We start from the raw sequence: 13,882 nt of genomic DNA, 5'->3' as shown, positions 1-13,882 counted from the left end.
TTAATTCTTAATCGTATTTTAAAATGCCTCATTGGTACTTGGGCTTTATTTTTTTCAGCCATCAGATGACGACACAATCAGCCTTCACTCTCAAGTCTCAGAATCAAATAGAGAGCAGACATCAAGAAATGATAGTCATTCCGTTGGAAGTAAACCTGATTCTCAGAAAGGTAATCCATATGGTGTTTGCTATATTTATTTTATGTACATAGCCCTTATAAAAATTGGACTTAGAAAAATATTATCTTTGGCCAACTCTTTTATTGAGAAAACACACTTTTATTCTAAGCAGTGTCAGAACAAACTATTCATACTTTTAAATAAATATTATTTTATACTTAGACCAGGAAGTGTATGATTTTATTGACCACAACACAGAAGATGTAGCAGTTCCCGAACAAGGAGATGCACATATTGGATCCTTTGTCTCTTTCCTTAAGGTAAAGAAACAAATATTAATAACATGTTCTCCTTGATCTCACAAAAAATGGACCATACAATTTAAAATGATAACTTTCTTTTATATAAGGGAAAAGAAAAAGGTCCTGAAAAATCTCAGAAAAATGAAGAATTAGGAGATGAGAAAAGGTAAGCACACACAAATTCTCAAATTGAAATGTTACTTATAAATATTTGAAATATATTTGAAATATAATTTTTTGTTGATTTACCCATTAGATTTAGGTAATTTGTGAATACTTTATTTGCTTGCATTCCTCAATTAAACTGAAAATTCTCGTAAACATTTAAATTGTCATTTATACATTGTTTTTCCCCTCAGAAGTGTAATAATAATGTCTTCTATGATTATTACTGAGGAAGACTGTACCTTCACATACATTGCTTCATTTAAGCTACTTAATAAGTCTTTTAAATAGATGATATTGGCATCATTTGATGAATAAGGAAACCGAGACCCTGTTTTTCAAATGTCTGCAACTCATGTGTCCTAACTCTTAGTCTCTTTCATTGAGAAAATATACTTTAAGGGTATTTTCATATTTTATTAAAATAAGTGTGCTTTGGATCTCTTCTATATCGTTTATCTTATGAAATGATGGAATATGACCTACCACATTTTTCCTTTTAAGTTCCTTCATCGAAGCAGGAAAGGAAGGGAAGAGCATATTTTGAAAGCCTACCACGTACCAGGATCTGTGCTATGTGCTTTCCCATGTTTGTTATATAATGTTCACTAAATCCTGCACAGTAGATATTGTCCTCATTTTTACAGATGAGGAAGATGAAGCTTGGAGATGGAAATTTCTTGCCTAGAACCACTTAGCTAGTAACCAGTAGAACCTAGTGTGTAAACTGAGCTCTCTCTAATCCTGAAGCTTTTCTCTACATTGAGCTTCCTCTAAATGACCTCATTGGTAACTTTTTAAGCAGTCATGAATCATCTCTGGTACATCATAAGGAGCTACATAGCTTTATCTTATATTCTTTATATTTAATTATTTTACTTTCTCACTTTATCTCATGAGGACAGTTGCCTAAGCTTGAGAGTCACCCCTGGCATGCAAGTTATGGTAAAGATAGAGTCTCAGCATTTGATACTTTTTTTGTTTTTAAATTAAGTACTTCTTTTTGTAGAACAGTTTATTTTACAATTTCTTGGTTCTATTTGAATGATAAAAATTATATACTTTTTGGCAAATTTGCCAAACTTATTTGAACCCATTTTGTATTTCTTCTACTTAAACATTTTGTGGAGAGATTTTTAAGATCAATATGAAAATTTCATGACATTTTATATTTACTGATAAAGACTGGCCAGATAGGACTCTGTAGTTCTTATTACACTCAGAACTGGAGAGTATGCATTATTAAATTACTATGGCCATTATACAATTCAGAAATTACAAAAAAGTAATACTACAGTTCAATTTGTTAGCCATTAATTATATTTATATAACCAGTATGCTACATGTTCTGTTTAGTAGAAAGGATAGATATGCTTTTATATTCTTTAAATATTCCTTGTTTCTTATTTTAATGTTTTAAATACACAAATGTTAAGATTTTAGCTTTCACATGGTATTAAAAACTAAACATGGCTTCTAGTTCTGGAAGCAGGCATAAAATAAAGAGACTTTACTAGGGTGGTAGAACACACAATACAATATACAGATGATGCATTATGGAATTGTACATCTGAAACCTATATAATTTTATTAAACAATGTCACTCCAATAAATTCAGTAACAACAAAAATAAAATAAATGGAAAAAACCTTCTGTCTTTTTGGATAAACATGTTTGTGTCATCTTTCAGACTTGGAAAAGAACTTGCAGAGGAAGATGATGATGATTTGAAGGAAGTAGCCGCTCAGTTATTGCATCAAGAGCAAAAGAACAGGTATTTTTTAGTAATGATATTTAAATTGGCAAATTTTACAATAATTAAATCTGATTATTTAAAGACTAGAGGCCTGGTGCACAAATTTTGTGCACGGCTGTGTGTGTCCCTCAGCCCAGCCAGCACCCTCTCCAATCTGGGATCCCTCTCACAATCCAGGACTGCTGGCTCCCAACCACTCACCTGCCTGCCTTCCTGATTGCCCCTAACCGCTTCTGCCTGCCAGCCTGATCACCCCCTAACCACTCCCCTGCCAGCCTGATTGATGCCTAACTGCTCCCCTGCCAGCCTGATTGCCCCTAACTGCCCTCCCCTGCAGGCCTGGTCACCCCTAACTGCCCTCTCCTGCAGGCCTGGGTCCCCCCCAACTGCCCTTCCCTACAGGGCCGGTCGCCCCCAACTTTCCTGCTCTGCTGGCCTGGTCACCCCTAACTGCCCTCCCCTGCAGGCTTGATCGCCCCCAACTGCCCTTCCCTGCAGGCCTGATCCCTCTCAACTGCCCTCCCCTTCCAGCCATCTTGTGGCAGCCATCTTGTGTCCACATGGGGGCAGCCATCTTGTGTGTTGGAGAGATGGTCAATTTGCATATTACTCTTTTATTAGATAGGATTATCAGATAAAGTATATGAAATTTTCAGTAGACAATAGGGCCATTTTAAGAATTATTTGAAGGGACTAACTGCTAAAAGACAATAGGAAATACTTAGGAGAGATATGTAAAGTTACATATATAATTAAGAAAATTACATTGTCATTATATTTAATTATTGGTTAGGAATCTCTTTTTTATTCCTGTGTGCTAAATAATGATTTATTTGTTGAATTCCTTTTAGCCCCCAGTAGCATTAGATATATTGTAAGCATTTCCCCCCATATATATGTAATAAGTATGTAGTGTGCTTTTTATCAGATTCCAAATTACTTGGGATATGTGTAAACTCCTTAGAAATGAATTTAATTACATAATGGGTGATTAAATCAAAATGATAATTTGAGGTTCAGAGATTCATGTTAGTCAGTGAGCATTTTTCTCTCTGGTGGGCTGTTCCCAAATGCTTGTCTTTTGCAATGAGAAAGACATTGTGTGAATGAGTATAAAATCAGTCAGTGGAAGTCCTTTATTTTTCTATTTACAATTTATATTCAATATTATTTGTATTCATTTCAGGTGTACAGCATAGTGGTTAGATAATCGTATGCAAAGTGTTCCCGCCACCCCCGATATTGTCAGTTCCCATCTGGCACCATACACAGTTATTACAGTATTATTGACTATATTTCCTATGCTGTACTTTACATCCCCGTGACTATTTTGTAACTACCAATTTGTACTTCTGAATCCCTTCACTTTTTCTACCCAGTCCCAACCCCCATCCTCTCTGGCAGCCATCAGTCTGTCCTCTATCTATGAGTCTGTTTCTGTTTTGTTTGTTCCTTTATATTGTTGTATAGATTCCACATATTAGCGACATCATATGGTATTTGCCTTTCTGTGACTGACTGACTTCATGTAGCATAAACACTCTAGGTCTGTCCATGCTGTTGCAAATACTGTGATTTCATTATTTTTTTATGGCCTGGTAATGTTCCATTGTATACATATACCACTTTTTCTTAATCTACTCATCTATTGATGGACACTGGGGTTGCTTCCATATCTTAACTATTGTAAATAATGCTGCAGTGAATATAGGGGTGCATCTATCCTTTAGAATAAGTGTTTTGAGTTTCATCAGATATATACCCATAAGTGGAATTCCTGGGTAATAAGGCAGTTCTATTTTCAATTTTTTTAGAAACCTCCTTACTCTTTTCCATAGTGGTTGCACTGATCTGTGTTTCCACCAAAAGTTCATGAGTGTTCATTTTTGTACACATTCTTGGCAACAACTGTTGTTTGTGGATTTATTGATAATAGCCATTCTGACAGGTGTGAGTTGATATCTCATTGTGGTTTTAATTTGCATTTCTCTTAAAATTAGTGACCTTGACCATCTTTTCCTATGTCTGTTGGCTATCTGTATGTCCTTTTTGGAGAAGTGGTTGTTCAGGTCCTCTGTCCATTTTTTAATTGGAATGTTCTTTTGGTGTTGACTTGTCTGATTACATTATGAATTGTGGATATTAACCCCTTATCAGATGTATCATTGGTAAAAATGCTCTCCCATTCATTGCGTTGTCTTTTCATTTTGTTGATACTTTCCTTTGCTGTGAAAAACCTTTTTATTTTGATGTAGTCCCATCTATTCATTTTTTCTTTTGTTTCCTTTACCTAAGGAGGTATATCAGAAAAAAATATTGCTAAGAGAAATGTCCTAGATTTTACTACCTATGTTTTCTTCTAGAAATTTTATGATTTTGAGTCTTTCATTTAAGTCTTGAATCCGTTTTGAATTTATTCTTGTATATGGTATAAGAAGGTGGTCTAGTGTCATTTTTTTGCATATATCTATGCAGTTTTCCTAGCACCATTATTTTTTTTAATACATTTTATTGATTTTTTACAGAGAGGAAGAGAGAGGGATAGAGAGTTAGAAACATCATGAGAGAGAACCATCCATCAGCTGCCTCCTGCACACTCCCTACTGGGGATGTGCCCGCAACCAAGGTACATGCCCTTGACCGGAATCGAACCCGGGACCCTTGAGTCCGCAGGCCGACGCTCTATCCACTGAGCCAAACCGGTTTTAGCCCTAGCACCATTATTGAATTGACTCTCTCTGCCCTATTATATCTTCTTTTTTCAAAACATATTTTTATTGATTTCAGAGAGGAAGGGAGAGGAAGAGAGATAGAAACATCAATGATGAGAGAGAATCATTGATTGGCTGCTTCCTGCACACCACACACTGAGATCGAGCCTGCAACCTAGGTATGTGCCCTGACCAGGAATTGAACCTTGACCTCCTGGTTCCTAAGTCAATGCTCAACTGCTGAGCCATGCCGTATCGGCCCCTTCTTAATTTGTCAAGTATTAATTGACCATATTGGCATGGGTTTAATTCTGGGCTCTCTATTCTGTTCCATGGATCACAGTTGTGTCTGTTTTTATGCCAGTGCCATGGTGTTTTAATTACTATAGCCTTGTAGTATAGTTTGATATCAGGTTTTGTGACACCTCCAACTTTGTTTTTTGTCAAGATAGATGTGGCTGTTCAGTGTCTTTTGTGAGTCCATATAAACTTATGGGTTATTTGTTCTAGTTCTGTAAAATGTGCCATTGGGATTTTGATAAGAATTGTGTTGAATCTAAAGATTGCTTTGGGTAGTTTGGACATTTAAATGATGTTAATTCTTGCTATCTATGAGCATGGTATATGCTTCCATTTATTTGTATCTTCTTCAGTTTTTTTCTTCAATGTATAATTTTTGAAGTATAGGTTTTTGCCTCCTTGTTTAAATTTATTCCTAGGTATTTTATTTTTTTGAGGCATTTGTAAATGGAATTGTTTTCTTATTTTCCCTTTCTGATAGTTCATTATCCTATATAATAAAGAGGTAATATGCAAATTGACCATCACTCCAACACACAAGATGGCCACCTCCATGTGGTCAAAGATGGCCTCCCCCATGTGGACATAAGATGGCCACCACAAGATGGCCAGCAGGGGAGGGCAGTTGTGGGCAATCAGGCCTGCAGGGGAGGACAGTTAGGGGCAACCAGGCTTGCAGGGGAGGGCAGTTGGGGGGAACCAATCCTGCAGGGGAGGGCAGTTGGGGGCGACCAGGCCAGCAGGGGAGGGCATTTGGGGGGGAACAGTCCTGCAGGGGAGGGCAGTTGGGAGGATCAAGGCCTTAAGAGGAGGGCAGTTGGGGGCGACCAGGCTGGCATGGGAGGGCAGTTGGGGGCAACCAGGCCTGCAGGGGAGGACAGTTAGGGATGACCAGGCTGGCAGGGGAGGGCAGTTAGGGGTGACCAGGCCAGCAGGGAAGGACAGTTAGGGGCAATTGGGCTGGCAGGGGAGCAGTTAGGCATCGATCAGGCTGGCAGGGGAGTGGTTAGGCGGTGATCAGGCTGGCAAGCAGAAGCGGTTAGGGGCAATCAGGCAGGCAGGCAGGTGAGTGGTTGGGAGCCAGCAGTCTTTTTTTAAAAATATATTTTATTGATTTTTTACAGAGAGGAAGAGAGAGGGATAGAGAGTTAGAAACATTGATGAGAGAGAAACATCGATCAGCTGCCTCCTGCATACCCTCCACTGGTGATGCGCCCGCAACCGAGGCAAATGCCCTTGACCGGAATCGAACCCGGGCCCCTTCAGTCCGCAGGCTGACGCTCTATCCACCAAGCCAAACTGGTTTCGGCAGGAGCCAGCAGTCTTGGACATCCCTCGAGGGGTCCCAGATTGGAGAGGGTGCAGGCTGGGCTGAGGGACACCCTCCCCCCATACATGAATTTCGTGCACCGGGCCTCTAGTTGGTGTATAAAAATGCAACTGACTTCTAAATATTTATTTTGTATCCTAATACTTTACTGAATTTATTTATCAGTTCTAGTAGTTTTTTTTTGTGTGGACTCTTCAGGGTTCTCTATATTCACTATCCTGTCATCTGATAATGACAAATGACAGTTTTACTTCTTCCTTTTCGATTTGGATACTTTTCATTTCTTCTTTTCTGATTGCTGTGGATAGTACTTCCATTACTATCTTGAATAAGGATGGTGAAAGTGGACATTGTTGTTTCTAATCTTAAGGGGGATACTTTTAGCTTTTCCCCATTGAGTATAATGTTAGTTGTGGTTTTACAATATATCGCCTTTATTATGTTGAGATATGTTCCCTCTATTCCCACTTTGCTGAGAGGGTTTTCTTCTTTATTAATCCTAACTCCAGGATATATTATTTATTTATTTATTTATTTTTAGAGAGAGAGAGAGAGAGAGGATAAAGAAAGAGAAATAAAGAGAGAGAGAGAGAGAGAGAGAGAGAGAGAGAGAGAGAGAGAGAAAGAAACATTGATCTGAGAGAAAAGATTGATTGGTTGCCATCCATATTTGCCCTGACTGGGGATTGAACCTTCAACCTAGATATGTGCCCTGACTGGCAATTGAACCTGTAAACTTTTGATGTATGAGACAGTGCTCTAACCAACTGAGCCACTGGACGACCAGGGGCTAAAGGTTTTTATCATAAATGGGCGCTGAGAGAAACCAAGATGGCGGCATAAGGTAAACACCTAATTGTTCCCTACCACAACAATTTTGAAACTACAACTGGAAAACAGAGTACACACCGTCCAGAACCATCGGAAAGCTGGCAGAGTGGAAAACCTACAACTAGAGAAGAAAGAGAGGGGGACGCTGAGCCTCAGGAGCTGTGGAGGTGCGGAGATCCGTGAGCGCGGAAAGGGCGGGCGGCTGAATACACGGCAGGCTTGCTCGCAGCGCGCGGAGAGGGAGGGCAGCAGACGCTGCGTGGCTAGCTTTCTCGTTTGGGAGAAAAACAAATCCTCCCAACTGCACTGAAATCCAGCTGCGGTCGGGGAGAACCTGGTCTGATTGACAGCGGGCGAGGCTCGAAAGCTGCCTTCTCTCCGAGGCACGCAGCCATTGATTAGTGCACGGAGAAACCAGCTCTCTTAGGGTGGCGTGGACGGAAACCAAGTTTGTCTGCGCCATTCTGAGACTCCGCCCCATCCAAGCTGAGCACAGCCCTCCCAGTGACTGGATTTCTCGTTTGGGAGAAAAACAAAACCTCTGGTCTGCACTGAAATCCATCCCCAACTGGGGAGAAACTGGTCTGTTAGGCAGCGGGAGAACCTCAAAAGCTGCCTTCTCTCAGAGGCGCGCAGCCATTAATTCAGGCACAGAGAAACCGCCCCTCTTAGGGCGGAGCAGACGGGAAACCAAAGCTTGTCTGCGCCACCCTGAGACTCCACCCCATCCAAGCTGAGCACAGAAGCTGTCCCAGCGGAGACACTGCTGATTCACACAGCCAACTGGCTTGGAGATCAATTCCTGCCAGTGATACCAACAATCCCAACCACTCTGAACTCCAGTTTCTGGGGACACGCGGGGGACCCAGATGCCTACGGGACTCTCGGCCATCGGTCGCAGAGTGAAAGTGACTTTTCTGTCAGTGTGGACGACACCAGTATTCAACCACTCTCATAAGGGACACATTCAAGAGGCAGACTCAGTGAGCACCAAAGCCCTACTGTGTCTCCAGCACAGCAATTCTTCCGTTATAGACACAGCAGGCCCTCACAACCAATTGTACCAGAGGTCAATTCCTCCCAGTGTACCAACAGCAATCAGGGCTTTTCACTACACCAAGACTTTCCACTTAGCCCACAAAGGGGTGTACCAAGAGCGACCACCTAGGGTGATTGGGGAAGCTGAGCTATCGGCCCCTATAGGTCACCGACCACACAAAGCCACTCCATCAACACAGGGAGGCAGCCAAAATGTGGAGACATCAAAGTATGTCACAAGTAGGAGAGATAGATGAAAGCAAACTAATGGACGACACAGTGTTCAGAACCATATTTATAAGGTTACTCAAGAATCTTCTAAAAACCGCTGAGAAACTTGAAGAGACCTTCAAGGACCTAAATGAGAATACCAAAAAAATGGAAAAGGACCAGTCAGAAATTATGCATACACTGTCTGAAATAAAGAATATACAGAGTAGACCACCACACCTGAAGAGTCAAACCAAAGATCTGGAATATGAGGAAGAAAAAAACACCCAACCAGAGAGGCGGAAAGAAAGAAGAATCCAAAAGTGTGAGGCTAGCATAAGGAGCCTCCGGGATGGCTTTAAGCGTACCAATATCCGAATTTTTGGGGTACCCGAAGAGAGAGAGCAAGATACTGAAAACCTATTTGAAGAAATAATGACTGAAAACTTCCCCCACCTGGTGAAAGAAAGAGACAAGTTCAGGAAGCACACAGAACCCCAAACAAGAGGAATCCAAAGAGGACCACACCAAGACACATCATAATTAAAATGCCAAGGGCAAAAGACAAAGAGAGAATCTTACAAGCAGCAAGAGAAAAACAGTTAGTTACCTACAAGGGAGCACCCATATGACTGTCAGCTGATTTCTCAACAGAAACTATGCAGGCCAGACGGGAATGGCAAGAAATATTCAAAGTGATGAATAGCAAGAATGTACAACCAAGACTACTCTACCCAGCAAAGTTATCATTCAGAATTGAAGGGCAGATAAAGAGCTTCACGGATAAGAAAAAGCTAAAGGAGTTCATCACTGCCAAACCAGTATTATATGAAATGCTGAAAGGTATTCTTTAAAAAGAGGAAAAAGAAGAAAAAAGTAAAGATAAAAATTATGAACAACAAATACATATCTATCAACAAGTGATTCTAAAAATCAAGTGAATTAAAAATCTGAGGAACAGAATAAACTGGTGAACATAATAGAATCAGAGGCATAGAATGGGAGTGGATTGATAATTCTCAGGGGGAAATGGGTGTCTGTGTGGGGGGTATGGGAAGAGACTGGACAAAAATCATACACCTATGGATAAGGACAACGGGGGGAGGGAACCAGGTGATGGGGAGATATGGGGGGAAAAAAGGAGAAACAATTGTAATAATCTGAACAATAAAGATTTATTAAAAAAATAATAAAAATAAAATAAAAAGATTTCAGCAAAAAAAATAAAATAAATGGGCGCTGAATTTTATCAAGTGCCTTTTCTGTATCTATTGATATTATCATATGATTGTTATCCTTTATTTTATTTATGTGATGTATCATGTTAATTGATTTGCTGATCTTGTACCACCCTTACAGCCCCAGAATAAATCCAACTTGATCATGGTGTATGACCTTTTTAATGTATTGCTGCATCTGGTTTGCTAATACTTTGTTGAGTTTTGCATCTATGTTCATCAGGGATATTGGCCTATACCTTTCTTTCTTTGTAGTGTCTTTATCTGGTTTTGGAATTAAGATAATGCTGGCCTCATACAATCTTTGGAGTCTTCCGTTCTCTTGAATGTTTTGGAATAGTTTGAGAAAGATAGGTGTTAGTTCTTTGAATGTTTGGTAAAATTTGCCTGTGAAACCATCCAGTCCAGGACATTTGTTTGCTGAAAGATTTTTTAAATTACTGCTTTGATTTCATTTGTTATAATCTGTCTGTTCAGATTTTCTGATTCTTCTTGATTCAATTTTGGAAGATTGTATGTTTATAGGAATTTATCCATTTTTTCCAGGCTGTTTAATTTATTGGCTTATAGTTGTATGTAGTATTTTCTTATAATCTTTTGTATTTCTGTGGTGTCAGTTGTTCTTTCTCTTTCATTTCTGATTTTATTTATTTGGGTCTCTAATTTTTTTTTTATGACTGGGTAAAAGTTTATCCAACTGTCAATCTTGTTTATCTTTTTCTTTCTTTATTTTTGAATATATATATATGTATATATATATATATATATATATAATTGTTGATAGTATTACAATGTCTCCCATTTTCCCCCTTGTTTTTCTTTTCAAAGAACCAGCTCATGGTTTTATTGATCTTTTGAATTTTTTTTTTAGTCTCTATGTCATTTATTTCCACTCTAATCTTTATTTTCTTTGGTCTTCTCAGTTTGGTCTTTGTTGTTCTCTTTCTAGTTCATTGAAGCATAAAGTTAGATTGTTTATTTGAGACTTGTTTCTTGAGATAGGCCTATAATGTTTTGAATTTCTCTCTTAGGACTGCTTTCACTGTGTACCATAGATTTGGGGTTCTTGTGTATTCCTTGTCATTTGTCTCAAGGTAACTTTTGATTTCTTTCTAGATTTATTCTTAATCCATTCACTGTTTAGTAACATGTTATTTAGCCTCCATGTGTTTGTGTTTTTCACCGTTTTTCTTGTAATTGATTTCCAGTTTCATATTATTGTAGTCATAAAAAATGCTTGATATGATTTCAGTCTTCTTAAATTTACTGAAACTTACTCTGTGGGTTTTTAAAAAAAATATTTTATTGATTTCAGAGTGGAAGGGAGAGGGAGAGAGAGATAGAAACATCAATGATGAGAGAGAATCATTGATTGGCTGCCTTCTGCACATTCCTTACTGGGAATCGAGCCTGCAACCCAGGCATGTGCCGTTGACCGGAACCGAACCCAGTACCCTTCAGGCCTCAGCTGAGCCAAAACAGCTAGGGCTTGTTTTGTGTTTTGACATGTGATCTATCCTAGAAAATGTTCCATGTACACTTGAGAAGAATGTATGTTCTACTGCTTTAGGGTAAAATGCTCCAAATATATCAATTAAATGTGTCTGGTCTAATGCTTCTCTCTCTCTCTCTCTCTCTCTCTCTCTCTCTCTCTCTCTCTCTCTGTGTGTGTGTGTGTGTGTGTGTGTGTGTGTGTGTGTGTGTATTTTAAATATTTTTTGGAGGGTAGGGGAGAGAGGAGAGAGAGAAACCGGTGTGAGGTCAAAACATTGATCCGCTGCCTCATGCATGCCCCCCACCAGGTATTGAGCCCACAAACCAGACCTGTGCCCTGACGGGAAATCGAACTGGCAACCTTTCAGTGCACAAAACAATGTCCAGTCAACTAAACCACACCAGCCAGGGCTGATCTAGTGTGATTTTAACGCTGCTGTTTCCTTTCGGTTTTTCTGTTTGGAAGATCCATTGATGTCAATGAGGTTTTAAAATCTTCTACTCTTGACTGTATTACTATCAACCTCACCTGTTATGTTCATCAATATTTGTTTTATGTATTTAGGTGCTTCTATATTAGGTGCATAAATGTTTAAAAGGGTTATATCCTCTTGTTCAATGGATCCCTTTGTCGGAGTCCTGCTCTGACAGAGAACAGGGTAATCCTGAAAGTAGGAGACGGTGACGAAGAAGAAGAAAGAGAGAGAACCAAAAGCGGGGGTCAGGAGGTCCAACAGCAGTGATGCTGCTGAAGGCAAGTTTATTCACAGAGAGCAGTACATTTATATCCCAAATTTTGGCTCCCCTCCCGAACTCCCGGGCGTCGTGCTATAAGTCTGGGCAGCGAGCCACACGCACCTCCTTGTGGAGACAAAGCAATCCTTGAGTCATGGACTCTCAATCCAATCTTCCTTGAGCAAAGTTCACTCCAAAAACACTTAATTTCAAGATCTGTTACTATTACAGTTTGCTTAATATAACATTCATGTGACCCCTTTCCAAGGACAGGCAATCACGCAGCTGCCTTGGAATAAGAACACCAGTTAGAGACAGACCCTTTTCAAGGCCCGTCTATCCAGTGCCCTTATAGGGAGGCCCCATGAATTTTCCCACAATTCCCCCTTTTTAATTTATTATAAATGAAGAAAACTTTGCTCCTTTTCTTGCTGCAGTTGCAGCCTTTTCATACTAATCATGATGTTAGCAACCTGAGTTGAAATCAATCTGCAGCCCCAAGGGATTTATATTGACCCATGAGGACTATAAGCTTGATATCTTAAGCTGGGTGTGATGAAGCCACGTCGGTATCCCATCGACCTTGACTGCTGTGGGGGTGGTCCTTTCCAGGTAGGAGTCAGTCAGAGTGGAAGGATGGACCGGATCAGAGATGCTTCTGGACTGCTTTCTGGGTAGCCTGTAAAGCCTGTAAGAACTTGAGTAAAGACTGGTTATGGATTTCAGCTTTTCTAGATTGGGTTTCCATGTAAGCTGGTGAGGTGGGTAGGTCAGGGTTTAGAAAAGTTACTAGAATCTGTAGAGGCCCGACTGGTTTTAGGGCAGCCTCCCGGGCTGCTTTATCTGCAGCCTCGTTCCCTCTTGCTTCTGGGGAGTCCCTTTGTCTCACATAGGTAGAGATGGAAAGACTTAGTTACATCTGGTAGTGCTAGTTGGCCCATCGTCCTTGCTCTGCTCATATCTGCCTAACTGCCTAATATATTACCTCAAGGATCCTGGCTCTGAATTCTTTTAGGGAAAATGGACATCGTTAGGCTCTTCTAGCTACTTCCTGCTGAGGAGGGTCAGAAGTTTCTCTCAGAGCCAAGAGATCCTTGCTGTCTGTCAGAGGGACAATGAGGCCTGGGCACAGAAGGAGGTGGGCTTGTGACCTGGCGGAGACAAACTGTAACAAATGGTCTGGTGGAAGGGAAAGAAAACCCTTCAGTTTTAATATTTAAGATAGAATTTTTCTCCTCAAAATTACCCCCATGTTTATCAAAAGAGCCAAATCAAGATTAATTTATCTATTGTATTTAATTTGGCCTGATTGTTTGCATAAACATAACAAGAATGGTAACTGACTACCTTTGCCAGAATTTCATGATTGAATCTTAATGTGCCCTGTAGGGCCAGAAAGCCAAGCTATCCAGCTGCCGTCAGGCCGGCCTGTAGTACCTGCTGAGTTAGGTGAAGTCCTCACCTGTAGTGGCTCTACCCGGGCCTACGCCCTTGGCTTTAAGGCCCATCTCAGTAGCCCTCCTACTCATCGCGGCTCAGAGTGCGTGGGGGTTCTGCAGGGACGCAGAGGCGCCCTTATTGCTCCCCTTCTGCTCTGACCAACCGCCAGTGATGGTAGGGTATGGGCCTGATGCTCCAGCACCAGCTATTTT

General features: G+C 40.4%; 1 protein-coding gene across 1 annotated transcript in view; it reads left to right on the top strand.

Moving 5' to 3' along the window:
- LRCH2 (leucine rich repeats and calponin homology domain containing 2) overlaps positions 1-13,882 on the top strand; it is a 127,230-nt gene that overhangs the window by 72,074 nt on the left and 41,274 nt on the right. The window contains exons 8-11 of the mRNA XM_079765471.1: positions 59-170; positions 343-440; positions 530-588; positions 2,278-2,361. Of these exons, the coding sequence (XP_079621597.1) occupies positions 59-170; positions 343-440; positions 530-588; positions 2,278-2,361 (353 nt within the window). The remainder of the gene's footprint in view (positions 1-58; positions 171-342; positions 441-529; positions 589-2,277; positions 2,362-13,882) is intronic.

The sequence above is a fragment of the Cnephaeus nilssonii genome (assembly GCF_951640355.1).
Source record: "Cnephaeus nilssonii genome assembly, chromosome: X".
Lineage (NCBI taxonomy): Eukaryota > Metazoa > Chordata > Mammalia > Chiroptera > Vespertilionidae > Cnephaeus > Cnephaeus nilssonii.
The sequence above is the reverse complement of the archived record's forward strand: the minus strand, read 5'-3'. Positions and strand labels throughout refer to the sequence as shown.